Below are 21,860 nucleotides of genomic sequence, written 5' to 3' on the forward strand. Positions count from 1 at the left end.
TTTGGAAATTTATATTTATTAAATAAAAGTTAAAAATAAATAAATAAATATCCACATACCCATGTGTACCTAGAAAAAAAAGAAAAGAAAAGAAAAGAAAAAAGTGCTCCCTCTGTCTGCGGCAGACCTATGGACTCAGGGCTTGGCTTGGCAGAGCTCTGCACTGATCTAAGAAGATGAGCCCTTTCCTCTGTGGTATGTGAATAGGAGACCCTTCACACAAGGCTGCATAGCATTGTGTGCCAGGAATGCAAAGCCAAGATAAAACAACAGCCTCAGAAGCACTGAGAGGCTCCCCAGGACTGGGGATCCTGTGGATTGGGGTGAGAGAGCTTGAGAGGAGGCACAGAGGAAAGAGCAGGATGGTAGAAGAGGACAGGACAGAGGCTGGGGGAGAGAGAATGAAAAAGCGGGTCTGTTTGGTCATGGGGGCATGCCACATATGGAAAACAGGAGATGCCAGTAATCTTCTCATATAATTTTCTAGATTTTCTGTGCATTTTTCTGGGATGAGGGTTTATTGCTTTCCATGTAAAAAAAAAAAATGAGAGAGAGAGAGACAAAAGAGAAGTTAAGGTAATGCAGGAGGGATGAGGCAAGTAGATATAGTCCTTCTCTATAGCCTAGAAAGTCTGCCTCAGCAGGGGGCAGGGGGCAATTAGATAAATCACTTATGTAGAAGAACAGACAAGGAGATGTAGGCATATATTATTTATGTCACAGAATAATTTACACATAAGCACTCGCACCTAATTTTAGTTACAACTACAGTTACCCTCTAACAACACTCTTTAGCATTCCCATCATGTCATGAGCAAACAGATGACAGCGAGTACTTTTCTATACGTTTTCCTTGAAGTTTACCAAGAAAATAGAGCATTTGAGATTGCAAAGGGGATGAGTTATAAACAGCATGGGCTCTGGCTGCATGGCTGTAGGCCACATGCTAGTGCATAAGTGAATTTCTCTAAGTGCTATATGTAGGCAGTCTTCAAGCTTAAACACATATGTCCTGATAAAATGTATCTTCAAGTTTGTTATAGGGAACTTAGAACACATTTTTACCATGGAAATAGTTTTCCATAAAAATGAAATTAGGTCACCAGCCCAGCCCACAGACGCTATTTTAACCCGCAATATGCCTGAAACAGGCACTATCGCTGTGCCACGCTACATTCCTCCCCATCCACAACAGGACTCCTCGCACCAGCCCTGCTGTGCATAGGATCAAGCTGGGTAGACTGTCTCGGCCAGCAGAACACTGTGATCTGAAGGGATCTACTTCTCTTCCTTTCAGTGAAACCTCTTCTCCTTGTAGAACTTCCTCAGTTGGAGGCCAGGGATAAAGCAATGCATGATTAACTTTGTACTAATGGAGGAAGTTTTGCAACCTTAGCAAGGGTCTCTTGTCCGGAGGGTGGGAGAAGAGAGGTGGGGTGTGGTATGTGAGGCTGTCTGGATTGACCAAGGCACACAGGCACTAGACAGGGTGGGCTAGGACCTTCGACAAGCACATCTGGCAACCTGGTTAGCTGCAGTCTCTTCACGGCTGTGGTTGGGACCTACAAAGGAGCAGATTCTAGACACCGCTTGGACCTTCTGAAATGGAATCTCCTTGGGTGTCATCGAGCATCTCTATATTACAAGTGTTTCCTGAACCCAGCTTCTTCTGAAGGGACTTTCATCCTCCTAACTGCTTCAAGACACATTTATTTATTTATTTTAAAGATTTATTTATTCATTTGAAAGGCAGAGTTAGAGAGGGAGGAAGAGACACAAAGAGAGAGGTCTTCTATCATTCCCCAATGGCCGTCATGGCCGAAGCTGGACTGATCCAAAGCCAGGAGCCCAGAGCTTCTCCCAGGTCTCTCATGTGAGTGCAGGAGCCCAAGTACTTAGGCCATCCTCTGCTGCTTTCCCAGGTGCATTAGCAGGGAGCCTGATCAGAAGTGGAGCAGCTGGGACTTGAACAGGCGCCCATATGGGATGCTGGCACTGAAGGTGGCAGCTTTACCAGCTATACCACAGTGTTGGCACAGAACGCCTTTATTTAGAGGTCCCACTGTGCTACAGATCAAAGCTGGGAGACACAGTCAGTTTACTGAAGGAAAGCAAGTAGAGAGAAAAGTCAAGTTCATGCGTAAACCCTACGTGATATCTACTGTTAGATTGTAGGAGAAAGGGGGAAAGAAGTACTAGAGAGAGAAAGGGGATGACAGGTTGTCCCCAGACTCAAACAGCCAGTGTTGTGGCACAGCAAGTTAAGCATTTCCTGCAATGTCAGCATCCCATGTGAGTGCCTGTTTGAGTGCTGGCTGTGTCATTCCCAATCCAATTCCCTGCTGACGCTTCTGGGAAAGAAGTGGAAGATGACCCAAGTGCTTAGGTCCCTGCCATCCACATGGGAGACCCTGATGGAGTTCCAGGCTCCTAGCATCAGCCTGGCCCAACACTGCCCATGTGACCATTTGGGGAATGAACCAACTGATGGAAGATCTCTTTGTCTCTTTGTCCATACTCTTTGTAACTCTGCTTTCAAATAAAGAAAGAAATAAGAAGATGACAATGATGAAAATGATGGCGACGAAGATGACAACAAAGTTCAAGGCAGGTTTGAATAGTAATGTCAAAAGCCTCCAAGAACTTTTGTTCTTCAGGATGTATTTTTAACCACTGGATTACAGTGCAGTAGCAAATTCTGTGTATTTTGTTACTGTCTACTTGATACAGACACTTAAGTAACCTATGCAGGAGGTAACAGCTGTAGATTTTCACTTTTCTCATGTTCTTTAGGCTTAACTATATATAAAAATCCTTTATTAAAATGGTAAATGTCTTGATTTGCCTCCAGTACCAACACCTTCTTCATGCAGTAGTCAGAATGATCTTTCAACAGTGTCACGTCTTCTGTCTTCAACCATTCTTTTCACTGCACAGAAATTATTACCCCAACTTCCAGAGGCCTGTGAGGCCCTGCTTGATTTGGCCCCTGTCTGGCTTTCTCACACTTGCTTTGCCACCAGTCACACTGCCCTCCTCTTAATTTCAAGCACTCACCAGGCTGTTCTTCACTGGCGAAGTTCTTCCCTTGCTTTTGGCCTGCAACTTCTACTTCTCTTCCTTTATGTATCATCTTATAAGTCACTTTTTAGGAGTGGGTATTGTGATGCAGCAGGTTACACCTGGGGTTGCATCCTGACTCCACTTCCAATCCAGCTTCCTGCTAATGCACTAGAAGTCAGCAGACACTGACCCAAGTACTTGACTATCTGCTACCTATGAGGAAGCACAGGATGGGGTTCCAGGTTCCTGGCTTTGGCCTGGCCCAACCCTGGGTGTTGCAGGTACTTGGGAGTAAAACAATGCAGGGAAGATATCTCTCTCTTCTGTATCTCTTTCTCTGTCTCTGTTACTCTGCCTTTCAAATATATAAATAAACAAAAAAAGAAGTCACTTTTATGACCATCATATCCAAAGCAAGCATTTCTTCTATAAGTCTGTACTATAAACATCCTTTATTTACTTCAAGTCCATTATCACAATCTATAATTAACTCAGTTGACTATTTTTCTCTTTTTTAAAAGACTTACTTTATTTGTTTGAAAAATAGAGTTACAGAGAAGAGGGGGAGAAGTGGGGCGGGCAAAACCAGGAGCTAGGGATATCATCTGGGTCTGCAACCTGGGTGACAGGGGCTCAAGCACTTGGGCATCTTCCGATGCTTTCTTAGGCATGTTAGCAGGGAGCTGGATCAGAAGAGGAGTGGCTAGGACTTAAATCTGTACTCACATAGAGTGCCAACGTCACAGGTGGTGACTTAACCCACAGTGCCACAACACCAGCCTCAGTGAGCTTTTTTTTTTTTTTTTTTTTTTTTTTTACTGTTTGTCTCCCCAACTAGAATTTAAGTTTCATGAGGAAAGGGACATTTTAGGATCACTGTTTTACCCCCCAGGGTACACAGTACTTGGCATATAACAAGTGCTCAATAAATGACTGACAGGCTGAATTACTAAAAATAAGTGATTCATTCACTCCATAAATATTTACTGAATGCATGCATGTGGCAGGCTCCAGAGGTACAGTAGAGGGCAAGGCAGACAAAATCTGAAAGTAGCCCAGAACAACAACAGCAACAATAATGAGCAATGCTTATATCTAGGAGTAATTCTTTAACTATATGGTCACTTGCTGGCCCACAACACATTTTTGTTCTTATTATATGACAGAGTGAATATCAGTAAACTTAATGGCACCAAATGATAGTAATATCATGTCTGCTTCTGGATAAAGCAGAGGAGCCAAAGAAGAAACAAGGGCAAAAAGAAAAATTAAGAAGGGAAAAGACAAGGAGAAGGTAGTTCAATGTACTGATATTCTATGAACGTTGACAGTAACTGCTCTTCTCATTCAACACCCATAACAGAAGGTAAGATTATAGTAATACTAAATCTTTCAAAAGCATATATATCTCCAAATGATTGAGCTATTTCAAAACAAATCCCAGGAATGGTCTGTATTTATTCTACTGGTGTTATTAATCCTCAAAACATTCATAAACTCCCTTTATATTACAGCCTAAGATAATTTATTAAGCAGTATTAAGCAGAGAGAGAGAGAAAGAGAGAGGGAAAGAAAATATCCTATTTTTTTATTTTTTAAATTTTTTTTTTGACAGGCAGAGTTAGACAGTGTGAGAGAGAGAGAGAGAGACAGAGAGAAAGGTCTTCCTTTTCCATTGGTTCACCCCCCAAATGGCCGCCACGGCCAGCGCAATGGGGCTGGCGTGCTGCACCGATCCGAAGCCAGGAGCCAGGTGCTTCTCCTGGTCTCCTATGCGGGTGCAGTGCCCAAGGACTTGGGCTATCCTCCACTGCCTTCCTGGGCCACAGCAGAGAGCTGGAGTGGAAGAACCGGGACAGAACCGGCGCCCCAACTGGGACAAGAACTCGGGGTGCCGGCTCCACAGGCGGAGGATTTGCCAAGTGAGCCATGGTGCCGGCCCTATATTATTTTTAATAAGCAATGGTATTTCTCTAGATCAGTTTCCCATCATATTCACCAAACTTACTTTCTTTGAACCTAAGTAAGAAGGCTTCAAATAATAAATTTATTCCTAAAATGTAAAGATTCATTATCATAATGATTATCTAAAACATGCATACTTAAGTAAATCCTCAGAGAAGTGTTCCAGAAATATTTGAACAAAGATAGGATCTTCTCAATGACTACTGTGAAGGAGATAATATTCATCTCAGTAAATAGTTAAGCCTAATTAATCTTGGAATCATTGGAAATAGGGTAATCTACATAATACAGGGATTGCTCAAGTAACTGAAGTTTTAATCAAATATAAAATTTGTACTTATTTCATTGTGTTTGTACAAAGATCTATTATTCTGTGCCTTTTATATTAAATACATAATTGATTTTAACCTTTCATACTCAGGGTCCTCATTATGGCCAAAAGTTATTAACCATGTTGCAAATGCAGGGAGATTCCAATATTACTGATGTAAATTATGTACTTATTTGAAAAACAGAGAGAACCCCCACCATCTACAGTTTCAGTCTCCAAAAGCCCACACTGGCCAGCTGGGGCTGGGCCAGAGCTGAAGCCAGGAACTCATTTAGGCCTCCTACTTGGAGAGTAGGGACTCAATTACCTGAGCCATTACTACTGCCTCCCAGGGTTTGCATTAGCAGGAAGCTGGAGTAAGGAGCTGGAGCTGGGCATTGAACTCTACCTAGCACTGCGGTGTGGGACAAAGGCATATTAACTGCTAGGCCAAATACTAACCCCCAAATTTTTATTTTCATACATATTTTTTCTCTCTGCTTATGCATGTTCAATCTTTCAGTTGTTATTCCTTCTTTTTAATAGTAACCCTGGTTTTTAATAGTAAGTTACCTGGTTATAAAACTGCTGCTTCTGTGGGGCCGGTGCTGTGGCGTAGTGTAGCAGGTAAAGCTGCCTCCTTCAGTGCTGGCATCCCATACAGGCGCCGGCTCAAGACCCGGCTGCTCCACTTCTGATCCAGCCCTCTGCTATGGCCGGGGAAAGCAACAGCAGAAGCTCCTGGCTTCGGATCGGCGCAGTTCCAGCCGTTGTGGCCAATTAGGGAGTGAACCAACGGATGGAAGACCCCTCTCTTTCTCTCTCTCTCTGCCTCTCCTCTCTCTGTGTAACTCTGACTTTCAAATAAATAAATAAATCTTTAAAAAAAAACACTGATGCTTCTGAAGTACTATGGGGCTGAGCAACTACATAATCATGAAAAGGCAAATAAGGCGAGGGGAAATGGAGTCACCTAAGTATAAGTTACACCATCTTTGCATACAGTTGGTTATTGGTGTCACAGAATGAAAAAGAAATGATGAAGAGTTAACAGCTCTGCAGTTGTTCATCTAATTCAATCAAGGAGAAGTAAATGTAAAATCTTCCCTGAAAGGACCAGAGTCAAACCTTGTTTCTCTATGAACTACACAGACCTCTTGGTAACCTAACATATAAACAGATATGACTCCCAGGGCACACTGTTGGTATGGAAGAGTTTTGAGATGACAACAAAGCCAATTCTAAGCTGTCACTCATTCCCTTGGCCCTACTTCTACAGTCTTCCTCAGCAAATAGTTGCCTTTTTAAAAGAAGAACAAAAAAGATTATACATCTCCTAAATTATACTCAGAAAATGAGTAAAATAAAATATAAAAATGATAGAAAAGGGGCTGGTACTGTGGTGCAGCAGGTAAAAGCCCTGGCCTACAGTGCTGGCATCCCATATGGGTGCCAGCTTGAGTCCTGGCTGCTCCACTTCTGATCCAGCTCTCTGCTATGGCCTGAGAAAGCAACAGAAGATGGCCCAAGTCTTTGAGCCCTTGCACCCAAGTGGGAGACCTGGAAGAAGCTCCAGGCTCCTGGCTTCGGATCAGCTCAGCTCTAGCTGTTGCGGCCACTTGGGGCCTGAACCAGCAGATGGAAGACCTCTCACTCTCTGGCTCTACCTCTCTCTCTAACTCTTTCAAATAAATAAAGTAAATCTTTAAAAAAAATGATAGGAAGAATGAAAACCAAACAGTCTATCATATGCCTTCTGTACACAGAGAATAATATAAAACAAAAAGTCCTACCTTATAGAACTTATGTTCTTTGGAAATATAATATCATTAAATGTAAATAGGATAATCTATAATACAGACTTCCCAGATTTTAAATACAAAACAAAAAACAAAATTTGTGTTATATATAATTATGCATTTAAAACAAAATGATTTAGAAAGAATGAGCTGGGATGGGTATTGTGGTGCAGTTGGTTAAGCCAGTGCTTGGGACACCCACATCCCATATAATCATTTGAGTCCTGGCTACTCAGCTTCCAATCCGGCTTCTTGCTAATGTATCCTGGGAGGCAGAAGGATAAAGTGCTTGGGACCCGGCCACCCAGGTGGGAGATGTGAATAGAGTTTCAGGCTCCTGGTTGTTGTAGGCGTTTGGGGAGTGAACCAGTGGATGGAAACACACACACACTCTGTCTCTCTGTGTCACTCTGCCTTTCTAGTACATGAAAATAAATAAACATTTAAAAATGAGAAAGAATGTGCAAAAGCAAACCAGCAAATGAAAACAAAAGGAAGAAATATTTACTGAAGATAAAGTTAATATAAAGACAAATTAATTGAACAAAAATATTTTGGGAAGCTGGACCAAAATACTTCTAACTATCCTTAATACCACCTAAGAAGGTATCTTTGCTTGTGATAAACCCTCAATAAGATGTGCTAACAGCTGATGAGGAGAGGAGAAAAGTGGGAACAAATAAAAGAAAAAAGTGATATTAAAAAAAGATGTCTTATTGGGTAACAGTAGAATCCACCAATTACTGGACCAGGTTAAATTTAATAGTGCAAGTATCACACGTGGTCTCACTTTTTTCAATAAAAATCTGATGCCAAGTGCAACTTGCTTTCCATCTCTACTTTTACTAGCTGTGAGATTTTCACCAAGTCATTTAATCAACTTCAGTTTTAGCTGCATCGTTTATAAAATAAGGTCGGGTAGGGGGGATGCTATGACCTTACAGGCCAAATATATCTTTAATCCTATGATTTCATTGCTATTATAATATGTACAACATTGATATTTCAAATATATATATATATATGGAATACTGACTTGAACATAAAATATTTTTGTGAGAAATGATTCTGACCTTTCATTTTTCAGTGTTACAACCTCTTCCTTTGTCTGATTCAGAATACTTTTAGTTATTTCTAGTTCCTTTTCTGCAAGATTGACTCTTCTTTTTATGTCTTCTTCTTGCTTCTCTTTTATAGTCAGTTGTTCCTGCAAAACTTTATGCATTTGTTGACAATTCATTAGAGAGTCTTCTTTTTCTTTAAGTAGCCTAGTGTGCCTAAAAAAGGACAGAAAAAAAGATCCTAATATGAATTAGATATTATTTAAATATTTATCAAAAATATATGAAATGGCCGGCACCACAGCTCAATAGGTTCATCCTCTGCCTGCAGCGCCGGCACCCTGGGTTCTAGTCCCAGTCGGGGCGCTGGATTCTGTCCCGGTTGCTCCTCTTCCAGTCCAGCTCTCTGCTGTGGCCCAGGAGTGCAGTGGAGGATGGCCCAAGTCCTTGGGCCCTGCACCTGATGGGAGACCAGGAGAAGCACCCGGCTCCTGGCTTCGGATCAGCACGGTGTGCTGGCCGTAGTGGCCATTGGGGGGGTGATCCAATGGAAAAGGAAGACCTTTCTCTCTGTCTCTCTCTCTCTCACTGTCTACTCTGCCTGTCAAAAAAAAAAAATATGAAATGCTCCTTTAAAATTATAGGCAATAATCATAACTTTAAAAATTTAAGGTGTTATTAAAATTGTTAGTTCTGTGATGTTAATATATTCCTATCAAGGCAGAGGTAAAATCAATGAAAATTGTTAAGACATAAGCCCAAATTAGGTACTGTATATGGAAAAAAATAAGAAAATAATAAGTGAAATATATTTTATTTTTATTTTTAAAAATATTTTTATTTATTTATTTGAAAGCAGAGTTACAGAGAGAGAAGAGATGGAGCAAGATCTTCCTTCCACTGATCCACTCCCCAATAATTAACAATATAAAATTTTAAATTTTAAAATGTGTACCGTGACTCAGAAATAATGGCTTCAAACTTCAGTTTTCTAAGTTTTCTTTGACACTCATCAGCTTCATTAGATTTATTCCTAAAATGATAGAAAAGCAAATACGTTATTTCAAAATACTCTTTTTCTACATCATTATTTTATGAATATGTAGAATGGAACTTTTTCTTTAAAAGACTTATTTGTTAATTTGAAAGAGTTCCCAGATGGTCACAATGGCTGGGGCTGGGCCAGGCTGAAGCCAGGAGCCAGGAGCCAGGAGCTTTTTCCGGGTCTCCCACGTGGGTACAGGGGCCCAAGCACTTGGACCATCTTCCCCTGCTTTTCTAAAGCCATTAGCAAAGAGCTGGATCAGAGGTGGAACAGCTGGGATTCAAATGGGCTTTACACGCAACGCTGGCCCCATAAAATGAATTTCTTTTAATGATTTCATATTATTATTTATTCATAGAAGTAATATCCAGTCCATTTCTACAATGGTCAAGTAAACTATCAGATTGATCTGTATTTATGTAAAAAGAAAAAGCCTTGGACAACCTTAAAAAACAAACGAAACCTATGTGAAGATATTATAATGTTACCAAAGCAGGAATATTCTGCAGTAAGTTCACAGCTAGAACGACATTACAGCATGAGGCAGGTTGGTTGGTTTTTTTGCTTTTTTGTTTGTTCTTAATGATTTTCAGCCTAAGAGCAGATTTAGACTACACCATGCAGAGAAACTAAAGCTCTGGTTAAACAAACACACAAATAACAAAAGCTTCAATTTTTCTGATGTGAAGATCCACAGGAGAGTACTAGGGGCAACTACAGCTTCTGAAAAGTGAAGAGGAACCCTGAACAGGAGACAGAGAGGAGTCTCAAATATTCAAATATGAGGGGACTTCAGAAGTTCTTGGGGGCCAGCGTTGTGGCATAGTGGGTGAAGCTGCTGCCTGTGGTGCCAGTTCAAGTCCCAGCTGCTCCACTTTCGGTCTAGCTCCCAGGTAGTGCGTTTGGGAAAGCAGTGGAGGATGGCCCAAGCCCTTGGACCTTGTACCCATGTGGGTGACCCAGAGGAAACTCCTGGCTCCTGGCCTCAGATCAGCTCAGCTCCAGCTGTTGCAGCCATTTAGGAATTGAACAAGTGGATGGACAACTTTTCTTTGTCTCTGTCTCTGTCTCTCTCTCTCTCTAACTCTACCCTTCAAATGAATAAATAAATTTTTTTTAAAAAGCTCTTGGAAAAATTTAGTTTAAAAAAATTTTTGGTGCAATAAAACAGTTGAAATCTATGCATAGTTTTTTCATAATGTGCATATAATTAGTGAGGATCATGGTAGTTTCAAGTATTTATTTTTTTAAATATTTATTTTTAGTTGAAAGGCAGAGTTACAGAGAGGCAGAGAGAGAGAGAGAGAGAGAGAGAGAGAGAGAGAGTCTTCCATCTGTTGGTTCACTTGCCAAATGGCTGCAACAGCCAGAGCTAGGCTGACCTGAAGCCAGGAGCCAGGAGCTTCTTCAGGGTCTCCCAAGCAGGTGCAGGGGCCCAAGCACTTGGGCCATCTTCTACTGCTTTCCCAGGCCACAGCAGAGAGCTGGATCTGAAGAGGAGCAGCTGGGAAACAAACCAGCACCCATATGGGATGCTGGTGCCGCAAGCGGAGGCTTAGCCTAATATGTCACATTTCTCATATATTTAGTGTCTCTTACAAGTTTTTATTAATTGGGAGAGAAAAAGAACAATATGACAGAAAACTGAGCAACACCTTTGACGGGTTGAAATGAACAGCACTAGGAAGGGGGAGATGGTTATCATGGGCCACCAGATGTGATGCCCTCAGAAGACGTCCCCACTGCTGGGACTCAGGAAACACTTTGCTAAAAATATGGCATGCTGGTATGCTGATTACTGTAAATTAAAGACTCCTGGAGAGCAGCAGATGCTGGAAGAGGTTTGACTCTGATATTTCCTTATCTGTTAAAGACTGCATTTGTCAAGGAAGAAATTGCCTTTAGCCCATTCCCTGAGTTTTCATTAAGTAAACTCCTATCTGCAGAAAGGAAGATTAAGGATTGTAACCACACCTGAACAAATTTTTTCGTAGGCTATTGTCTGCCTTCCCAGACTCATTCAGTGCCCAAAGAGAATCATTTACTAACTACTGTCTAAATATTGGGCTCATTTATTCACCTAAAATTTCAAAAATTACCACATTCCTGTGATTACTAGAATTTGGGGAAGGATGAGGACAGGGATATGGGGAGTCTGGATAATGGGTACCAAACGCAGAGAGAAGAAATAGAAGACAAGAACCCAAACATAAAATAATTATATGAAATGATGATAATACGGAAATGCTAATTACAATTATTTTATCAGTACACAATGTACAAGTGTTTTGAAATATCACTCTGAATCCCATACACGCAAGTATTGCATTATGTAAAACCCTTGTGGACTATTAAATAATTAAAACGGTTTTTATAAAAGTGCTTCCTGGCCACACAATCACATCACTTCCTTCAGCATAGCTTCATCAGGGATAAAGCTGGTATTTTGTCTCCATCAAAAACACACAGCTGTAACATTCAGTATCTCCTGTCCTCTAGGAAGAAGGGCACACAGAGCATCTGGGTCACCTCTAGGCGACGGGGTAAGCACACTCCTTTGATTGTCCCCCAAAATGTTAATACATCTACGATCCTTTTTCTCCCATTAATCTGGCTGTGGTCAGTTCTCAGAGGGTCCAGGAAGCTTTCCTTTTGTTCCCGTCCCATCTCTGTGGCCTTCTGGACTGGGAATATACAGCCTTATGCCAATCAAGAGGAAATATCAGAACAGCTCAAAATGAGGAAATATTCATTTAAAAAATCTATATGAGTTCTACATTCTTCAGAAATGTCACTCATAACAAGACACAGACAAGCTGTGGAACAATTTCTGATTAAAGGGACTGAATCTGATCTGAGAGTGGATTCTGTGCTGGAAGAGCAAATGCTACAGAGGAGATCTGTAGGTCAACTGACAAAATTGAAATATGGATAGTACATTCAAATATTTCATGTAAATTTATGATACCAAGTGTGGTTATATAAAATATTACTGCCCTGAGGATAGGCAGGCTGAGATACCTAGAGGAAAAAGGCCATACTGAATTTATTATATCTTCAAATGGTTCAAAGAAACACATACACATATATACACACACATACTTCAAAAAGTTCATGGAAAATGGAATTAAAGGATAAATTCATTTTGGTGCTAAAAAGTTTTGAAATATAACACAATTCTTTCATAATTTGTATTTCTATATACAAAGAGTCTTCTGAAAATTCCTAGAAGTGTGTATTATGAAAAAATTATGCGTGGGTGTTCATTTGGCATGAACTGCTAAGCCATTGCTTGGGATGCTACTATACCATCTCAGAGTGCTTAGGTTCGAGTCCTGCTCTACTTCCTGCTAATGGGCACCCTGGAAGGCAGCAGATGATGGCCCAAGTAGTTCAATCCCTGCCACCCATGAGGGGATTCTGGATTGAGTACCTGGCTCCTGACTTTGGACTGGCCCAACCTTGGCTGTTTCAGGTATTTGGGTAGTAAACCAGCAATAGGAGATCTCTCTTTGTGTCTCTGTTTCTGTGTGTCTCTGCCTTTCAAATAAAATAAAATAAGTGATTAATTTCAGAAAAATTTGATGGCTTTAAATTTTTTCTGCACCAAAATACAGTTATCTTCTAATCCCATTTTCCACAAACTTTAGAAGTAGCCTCATAAGTATTTATTTATTATATATGTGTGTGTGGAGGGAAAGAAACAGAAAAAAATGAGAGAGAGAAAGCAAATGGGTTAAAATACTAACATAGTGGGCCGGCGCCGTGGCTCACTAGGCTAATCCTCCACCTAGCGGCGCCGGCACACCAGGTTCTAGTCCCGGTCGGGGTGCTGGATTCTGTCCCGGTTGCCCCTCTTCCAGGCCAGCCCTCTGCTGTGGCCAGGGAGTGCAGTGGAGGATGGCCCAGGTGCTTGGGCCCTGCACCCCATGGGAGACCAGGAAAAGCACCTGGCTCCTGGCTCCTGCCATCGGATCAGCGCGGTGCGCCGGCCGCAGCGCACCGGCCGCGGCGGCCATTGGGGGGGTGATCCAACGGAAAAGGAAGACCTTTCTCTCTGTCTCTCTCTCTCACTGTCCACTCTGCCTGTCCAAAAAAAAAACTAACATAGTGAAGCTAGGTGAAGACTATTTGTATTTGGGTGCTCTTTGAACTATTCTGACAATTTTCTTTAAAGTTTGAATTTTTTTTTTTCCCAAATAAAACCTTAAAAAAGAATAGAGAAAATTAAGACATCATCAGAAAAGCGAGCAAAGGCTAAATATGTTCAGGTGAGTCACAACTGAAAGACTGCTGGGAGACATAAATGCAGGGGTACACTTAAAAAAAAAAGAAAGGACTATTTATTTATTTAAAAGGCAAAGCTACAGAGAAAGAGGAAGAGAAGATAGAGAGATATTAAGACATCTTTCATCTGCTGATTCACTCTTCAAATTTCCATTGCTTTCCCAGGCCATTAGCAAGGAACTGGACTGGGAGTGGGGCGGCTGGAACACAAACCATATGGGGTGCCAGCATCACAGGTGGCAGTTTAACCCACTGTGCCACAATGTTGGGCTGGGATGGCCTAGGCTGAAGCCAGGAGCCAGGAAGTAGCCAGGTCTCCCACAAAGGTGGCAGGAGCCTCAGTACTTGGGCCATCTTCCTCTGCCTTCCCATGCACAATAGCAGGAAGTTGGATTGGAAGCAAAGTAGCCGAGAATCAAACTGGCACTCCAATAGGGAATGCCAGTGTCACAAGTGGGTGGTTTAACCCACTGTTCCACAGCACTGGCCCCAGGGGTGCAGTTTTTAAATTGGTTTTTTAGAAGATTTTTTTATTTCCTTATTTGAAAGGCAGAGTTACAAAGAAGCAGAGACAAAGAAAGAGAGAGAGAGTTCTTTCATCTGCTGGTTTACTCCCCAAATGGTCACAATGGCTGGAGCTGGGCCAATCCAAAGCCAGGAGCCAGGAGTTTCTTCCAGGTCTCCCATGTGGGTGTAGGGGCTCAAGGACTTGGGCCATCTTTTTTTTAATTAATTCATTTATTTGAAAGAGTTATAGAGAGGTAGAGGCAGAGAGAGAGAGAGAGAGAGAGAGAGAGAGAGAGAGAGAGAAAGAGAAGTCTTCCATCGCTGGATTACTCCCCAATGGCCGCAACGGCCAGAGCTGTGCCAAACCGAAGCCAGGAGCTAGGAACTTCCTCTGGGTGCAGGGGCCCAAGCACTTGGGCCATCTTCTACTGCTTTCCCAGGTCATGGCAGAGAGCTGGATTGGAAGTGGAGCAGCAGGGACTCAAACTGGCGCCCATATGGGATGCTGGCACTGCAGGTGGCAGCTTTACCTGCTATACCACAGCACCAGCCCCTTGAGCCATCTTCTATGCCTATGTCTACCTCTATGTCTATGTCTACCTGTACCCCTACCCCTACCCCTGCCTCTTTCTATTGCTTTCCCAGGCCATAGCAGAGAGCTGGATTATAAGTGGAGCAGCTGGGGCCGGTACTGTGGTACAGTGGCGCAGTAGATTCACCTTCTGCCTGCGGCACCGGCATCCTGTATGGGCACCGGTTCTAGTCCCAGCTGCTCCTCTTCCCATCCACCTCTCTGCTATGGCCTGGGAAAGCAGTAGAAAATGGCCCAAGTCCTTGGGCCCCTGCACCCACATGGGAGACCTAGAAGAAGCTCCTGGCTTCGGATTGGCAGCAGCTCCGGCCGTTGCAGCCATCTGGGGAGTGAACCAGCGGATGGAAGCCCTCCCTCTCTGTCTCTACCTCTCTCTGTAACTCTGTCTTTCAAATAAATAAAAAAAAAACTTTTTAAAAAAAGAAGAAGTGGAGCAGCTGGTGCTGGTGCCATGGCACAGTGGGTTAAAGCCCTGGCTTGAAGCGCCGGCATCCCATATGAGCACTGAATCTAGTCCCGGCTACTCCTCTTCCCATCCAGCTCTCTGCTATGGCCTGGGATAGCAGTGGAAGATGGCCCAAGTGCTTGGGCCCCTGCACCCACATGGGAGACCTAAAAGAAGCTCCTGGCTCCTGGCTTCTGATCAGCACAGCTCCAGCCATTGCGGCCATCTGGGAGTGAACCAGTGGATGGAAGACCTCTCTCTCTCTCTCTCTCTCTCTCTCTGTAACTATGTTTTTCAAGTAAATAAAATAAATCTTAAAAAGAAATAAGTGGAGCAGCCATGACTCGAACTGGTGCCCATATGGGTTTCTGGTGCTGCAGGTGGCAGCTTTTACTTGCTACTCTAAGGCGCCGGCCTCTTAAATTGATATTTTTAAAGTTACAATACCCAATCTTGGGTAAGAAGTAGAGTAATGGGTATTTACAAATACTTCTGAGATTATATATCAGTATAATCCTACTGGAGTTCAGTGAATCATTATGCATTAAAAGTCTTAAAAAAACATTAGGTCTGGGGGACAGCACTGTGGCACAGTGGGTTAAGCTGCCACCTGTGATGCTGGCATCCCATATGGTGTGTGTTCCAGCTGCCCCACTCCCAGTCCAGCTCCTTGCTAATGGCCTGGGAAAGCAGTGGAAATTGCCCAAGTGTTTGGCACCTGCCACTCATATGGGAGACCTAGAAGAAGCTCCTGGATTCATTGAGACCATCTGGGGAGTGAACCTGTAGATGGAATCTCTCTCTCTCTGTCTCTCCCTCTCTGTAACTCTGACTTTCAATAAATAAGTAAATGTTAAAAAAAATTAAGCTTAGCAAACATGATCCCAAAGCATTAACTGTATGACATTTATCTCTATGAATTTTCAAAGTATCTTTCTTCTAAAAGTGAAAACTTGTGACATTCTAAAAACAAGGGATGCATAGGATGGGACACTATGCAGTCGCTTAATAATTATTTATACATTTATCATGTAATAATGTGAGAAAATATCTAGGATAAAGCATGAAGTGAAAAAAGTGTAAAATAGTACATAAAGTATGATCTTGCTATGTACATTTAGAAATATAGACTTGAAGCATATGTCAAAATGTAACTATGATTTTCTTGTATATTCCTGTATTTTACAACATTTATACATCTGCTTTGAAATCAAACAGAAATGTTACTTTTAAAAAAAGTTCTGAGGGGCCGGCACTGTGGTGTAGCGGGTAAAGCTGCAGCCCATTTGGGTGCCAGTTCAAGTTCCAGCTGCTCCATATCCAACTCAACTCCTTGCTAATGCACCTGGGAAGGCAGTGGAGGATGGTCCAAGTCCCTGTGCCCCTGCACCCACATGGGAGACCCAGAAGAAGCTTCTGGCTCCTGGCTTTGGATTGGCCCAGCTCTGGCCTTTGTGGTCATTTGGGGAATGAAGTAGCGGATGGAAGACCGCTCTCTCTGTTTCTGCTCAGTGCTGACCGTTGCAGCCATTTGGGGAGTGAACCAGCAGATGAAAGATCTGTCTCTCCTTTGCTCTCTGTAACTCTGCTTTTCAAGTAGATAGATAAACCTTTAAAAAAAAAGTCCTGAGGTTCAGAGCCCCACCACAACTTTCACCGTATGTTCAGACTCTTGAGCATACTTTTCCAAATCTAGAGTCAGGGACAGTAGAACTCCTTTGATGGTTATTTTACTATGTTACTAATCAAATTTGGCAGCAGAATTTTTTTTTATTATTTTTTTTTATTTTTTGACAGGCAGAGTGGACAGTGAGAGAGAGAGACAGAGAGAAAGGTCTTCCTTTTTTGCCGTTGGTTCACCCTCCAATGGCCGCCGTGGCTGGCGCGCTGCGGCCGGTGCACCGCGCTGATCCGGTGGCAGGAGCCAGGTACTTATCCTGGTCTCCCATGGGGTGCAGGGCCCAAGGACTTGGGCTGTCCTCCACTGCACTCCCTGGTCACAGCAGAGAGCTGGCCTGCAAGAGGGGCAACCGGGACAGAATCCGGCGCCCCGACCGGGACTAGAACCCTGTGAGTCGGCGCCGCAAGGCGGAGGATTAGCCTAGTGAGCCGCGGTGCCGGTGTAGCAGAATACTTTGAGGCCAGTAAAGCCACTCTTTCTATGATCTACCTTTGAGTGCCTGATGGTTCTCTTTAACTTCATTAGGATTGGAGAAACTGGAAGGAATAGAAAGAATGCCTACATCTCTTTAAGCACTGAATTCCTACTTTTACTGTCAGCAAAGAGTCATAATCCTCTCTTCAACTGCTGTGATTAAGCCTTCACAAAGGGCCTTGCTGCTCCTGCCCATCAAAGCAAAGGGAATAAGATGAAATAAATGGATATTCTCTACTTTGAAAGGCAATGGTCAATACTATTCCACTCTTTGCTATGAAATGGCCATTCTTAATGTGCCTCCTTGAAATGTCCACTTTGTGATCTAAAAGGCACCTCAACTCTAATGGCAAAAGCATTGTTCTTTGATTCTCCCCCACTGTCTATTTCTTTCACAGATTTTCTCACTTCAACCAATGGAAACAACACCATGACATTAAAAGGTAACACCTTATATTATCATAGGCACTCTACAAAGTAGCCCTTAATGGGTCAGGAATGACTGGACAAACCACTTCCATACACAAGGCAAACAGAATTGAAGGATTATCTCTCAGTCTCAACAAAAACATAAATGACCTAGCACAGCAACTGTCTCCCCTCCAGGATCAGGTGCATTCACTGGCAGCAGTTCCCCAGAACCACTGGGCAGTAGGTCTCCTCACAGCAGAGAGTGGGGGACTTTGCCTTTTGCGTGAAGAATGTATTTACACCATAAATCAGGTGTGGTAAGAGATGAGATCCAATGCATAAAAAGAAATGCTAATGAAGTGTATTAGCAAGATACCTCTGCCTCATTTTGCCATCTTTTCCGCTGTGGGCAATTTCTCTAGTATCTCCTTTTGTTCTCATAATCATAGTGCCCCTATCTCTGCCATGTATAATTAACCTATTCCAAAGGTTCTGGCAGGAACGAATAACTGCTATATCTGAAGCCATCTCGCAGCAGCAACACAAGACTGCTCTTGTTCTTTAATCAATCTGATTCTGAGTATAGATCCTCACTTAAGTTCTTGCCCCAAGTCTATCAGCAGGAAGTATCCAGAAAGAAATTGGCACCTGACTCTTTATCTATACTCAGAGTCAGAGTTGATGGAATAAAGACTCATGACCCAAAAGAGAGATAATATTGGAATTTATTCCTTGCCCTTGAATCCCAATTCAGTCTAACATTCTATTGTGTTTACACCCCTAGGTTTGGAGGCCCAGCAGCCACTTGAAAAGACCAGTATATAGAAATTCACTTCCTGTTGCCTCCTACCCCCACCCCCACCCCTAGCCCTTGTAAGACATAAAAAAGGCCTGGCCCCAGGGGTCGGGGCCTCCTGCTGTGGGCCTCCTGCCAAGTGTTCCGTGCAGGCCAGCAGTTGGTCACCCACCTCTGGGGATTTATTTTCTCTGTTTGGTCTGGTTGTAGATTAGTATTCTGCCTCCTCTTTGTTCTGCACCTCTTTTCCTAACAGCTCTTAGTCCTATTTTACAACATAAAGAACTGTGGCCAGAGACAGGCAACTTGACCAAGGTAGCATAACTATTAGGTAGTAGTGCTGTGTTGCAAACACCAGTACTCTGGGTTTGCAGTTTGGTTCTTACTTTGTGACTCTCAGCTGAGTATCCCAATGGTGATAAGCCCCTCCCAACTCCATCCTTCATTCTTCCCTCCCCAGTCTCCTGCCCTTCTTCCCTGTCAGATTTACTCCATTAGTAAGCCCTGGCAGACTCACCTCCAACACATACATCTCTCCATCTCCAAGACACAGCCTTAAGCTAAACCAGTCAACTTCTCACCTGTGGGAGCATGCAGCCTCCCTACTGGTCTACCTAAAGCTCTCTTACAATCCCACTCCAGCCCATTCTTCAAGTAGCAGGCTCAGAGGCCTTTTAAAACATAGATCAGACCCCTCTCTTGTCTAAAGTCCTCCCGTAACTTCCCACTGTTCTCCAAATAAATCTCAGCCCATACACACTCTTCTGAATATGCTGATGGATTAATTTCGTGTTGCTTTTGGAACAAATAATTACAAGCTTAGTGATTAAAAGCAACACACACGTATTATTTCACAGTCCCGGAGGTCAACAGCACCAAAATCCAGGCGATCCCAGGACAGAGCCCCTTCTGGAGGCTCCAGGGGAATATTCATTTCCTTGCCTTTTCTAGTTTTCAGAGACCACCTGCATTTCCTGGCTTGTGGTTCCTTTCTCTATTTTGAAATCACATCACTACAATTTCTGCTTCTATCCTTACATCTACTTTTGTGACTTTGACCCTCTGCTTCCCCCTTATAAGGACCCTTGTGATTGCACTAGGCCTGTCCTTGTAATCCGGGATAATCTCCCCATCTCAAAATCCTGAACTTAATCACATCTGCAAAGTCTTTTTTGCCATGTAAGGGAATCCACTTACAGATTCCCGAGCTTAGGACATGAAAATCTTTGGGGAGTCATTATTCTGTTTACCACAACTGACTCTCTTCATGTTTCTTGAACTTGTAAAACACATTTCCAAGGATTTAGGGCCTTGTCCTTGATCTCACTGCTCCCAAACGTTAGCCTGGTTAGAGCTTTTCTGCTATTTAGATTTTAACTTAGAGGTCATCTGCTCTGGCCAGGGATGCCATCCGACCACTCTATCAAAAGTATACCACCTCTCCCTGCCATTCACATGTTTTATGCCTATTTTCTATTTTTGCAGCACTTAGCGTCACTTGAAATTACCTAAGTAACCCTGTGGGAGCTTGCCAGTCTAGTTTCTCCCGTATACAGTGCCTGTACACAACAGTCCTGGCTTAACCTGCTATGCCAGCCTCTCATAGCCTCTTTTATGGGGGGTATTTGAGGAAAATTTCTCTCATACACCTGGTAATCCTTGGTTGTATGTTCTTCCTCAGCCTGCAGATTCTCTGCTGTTTACTTTTGTCCTAGGTTGTTTTTGGAGGCTGTGGTTAGACACAGGGTATGCTACCTGGTGGGGCACTCAGGTTTGCCTAGGGCTGTGGGGACCCCAGACTCTCCAGCTCTACTCCCTGCATTCACTGGTTTAGTAGATGCTGCTTCACACAGAGCTAGATGATTGGCGGGACTTTGGTGAAGGGCCAGCTGGTACACGTCACAAACATGGGGGCAGTGCCTTATAAATGTGTTTGCTTAGAGCCATCCATTCCTTCAATGTAAAATCCAAATGTCTGTGGAAATGGGGTCCAGGAATCTGATCCTGGGGTTGGGTCTCTAGGGGAGGTCACACTGTAACAAGCACTTGTAAAAAGCTCCCCAAGATTCTCATGCAGAATGGGGTTTGAGAACCAGTGTTCTTCCCAGGCCCTACTCCTTTCTCTTTGTTCTCATTGATCTGAGAAAAGGCTCTGCCTATCACATGCCCACCATCACCACTTCCACTGGTTGAGTCTTCCACAGAGCTGCTGTTTTTACTATCCTTTCTATGTGTTATCTTTCAGGCACTCCTAAAATTTTTACCATCTATACCAGCCTTTCTTATTAGCCTCATTTAACTATCTTTATCCTGTTATATCTATTTGGAAGCTATATATATATATATATATATATATATAGAGAGAGAGAGAGAGAGAGAGAGAGACTGACTTCATTTAAAAGTAACAAAACTGCTTATAAAAGCCTTCACAGTTTTCATTGTTTCAGGGAGGCCTCCCTCCTTAATTGAGCTAGATATTATTGATATGTAAAAATAAAGTTTGTAGAAAATGTCATCACCAGCTTTTCACTAATGCTCTGCCTGTTTGGCAAACACGACTGGTTACCTTCTGGACATTCACCCAGCTTTCTTCCTGGTTGACAGGGTCCTGATTTTCATTTGCTCTCGGGATAAATCCTGTTTGATCTAAGCTAATTATGGCAGTCTGGTCCCTCTGTCAGGGGTTCACCTAGGAGAGGTTATGGAAGGGGTTCTAACCAAAGACATGCCAAGAAGGCAGGATGGTGGCTTTCTGGGAATTTTTTTTCCTTCACTTCTAAGAACACCAGAAAAACAGGACCTTTTAATCTTGCAGTGGCCTCACTTGTATATGGTAGCTGGAACGGCAGCCATCTCACGATCACCAGGACCTGGCTTTGGGTTGAGGCCAATGCTGAGGGTGGCAGGATGCAGACAGAAAGAAAATCAAGGTCCTTAATGATGTTGCTGAGTCTCTGGATCAACCTAGCCTGATACTGCCCTATCGCTGTGACCTGTAGCCCAAAGTATTCTATGGGATCAAATCTCTATTCTCCAGTATATAGTAATGCTCTTATGAACCATGGTAAATATTTTCTTAAAAATCTTAGGGGGCTGGAGCTGTGGTGTAGTGGGTAAAACCACTGCCTGCAGTGCTGGCACCCTGTAAAGGTGCCCATTTTAAGCCCCAGCCACTCCATTTCCAATCCAGCTCCCTGCTAATGTGCCTGGGAAAGCAGTGGAAGATGGTCCAAGTCCTTGGGCCCCTGCACCCATGTGAGAGAACCAGAAGAGGCTCTGGGCTCCTGGCTTTGGACTGGCCCAGCTCCAGCCCTTGTAGCTATGTGGGGAGTGAACCAGCGGATAGAAGACCTCTCCCTGTGCTTCTGCCTCTATGTAACTCTGACTTTCAAATAAATAAATAAATCTTTTAAAAAAACTTAGG

The 21,860-nt window shown here is 43.0% G+C and overlaps 1 protein-coding gene across 11 annotated transcripts in view; it reads right to left on the reverse strand.

The window, feature by feature from the left end:
• Positions 1-21,860, reverse strand: part of LEKR1 (leucine, glutamate and lysine rich 1) — a 221,482-nt gene that overhangs the window by 64,351 nt on the left and 135,271 nt on the right. For 8 of the 11 annotated variants that reach the window (XM_051818730.2, XM_070072606.1, XM_017346867.3 and 5 more), the window contains 2 exons: positions 9,154-9,231; positions 8,211-8,414 (listed from right to left, as the gene is read on the reverse strand). In XM_051818730.2, the coding sequence (XP_051674690.2) occupies positions 8,211-8,414; positions 9,154-9,231 (282 nt within the window). The remainder of the gene's footprint in view (positions 1-8,210; positions 8,415-9,153; positions 9,232-21,860) is intronic. The other 3 variants (XM_051818732.2, XM_051818731.2, XM_070072607.1) reach the window with 1 other exon arrangement.

This window comes from Oryctolagus cuniculus, chromosome 4 (genome assembly GCF_964237555.1).
Source record: "Oryctolagus cuniculus chromosome 4, mOryCun1.1, whole genome shotgun sequence".
Taxonomy (NCBI): domain Eukaryota; kingdom Metazoa; phylum Chordata; class Mammalia; order Lagomorpha; family Leporidae; genus Oryctolagus; species Oryctolagus cuniculus.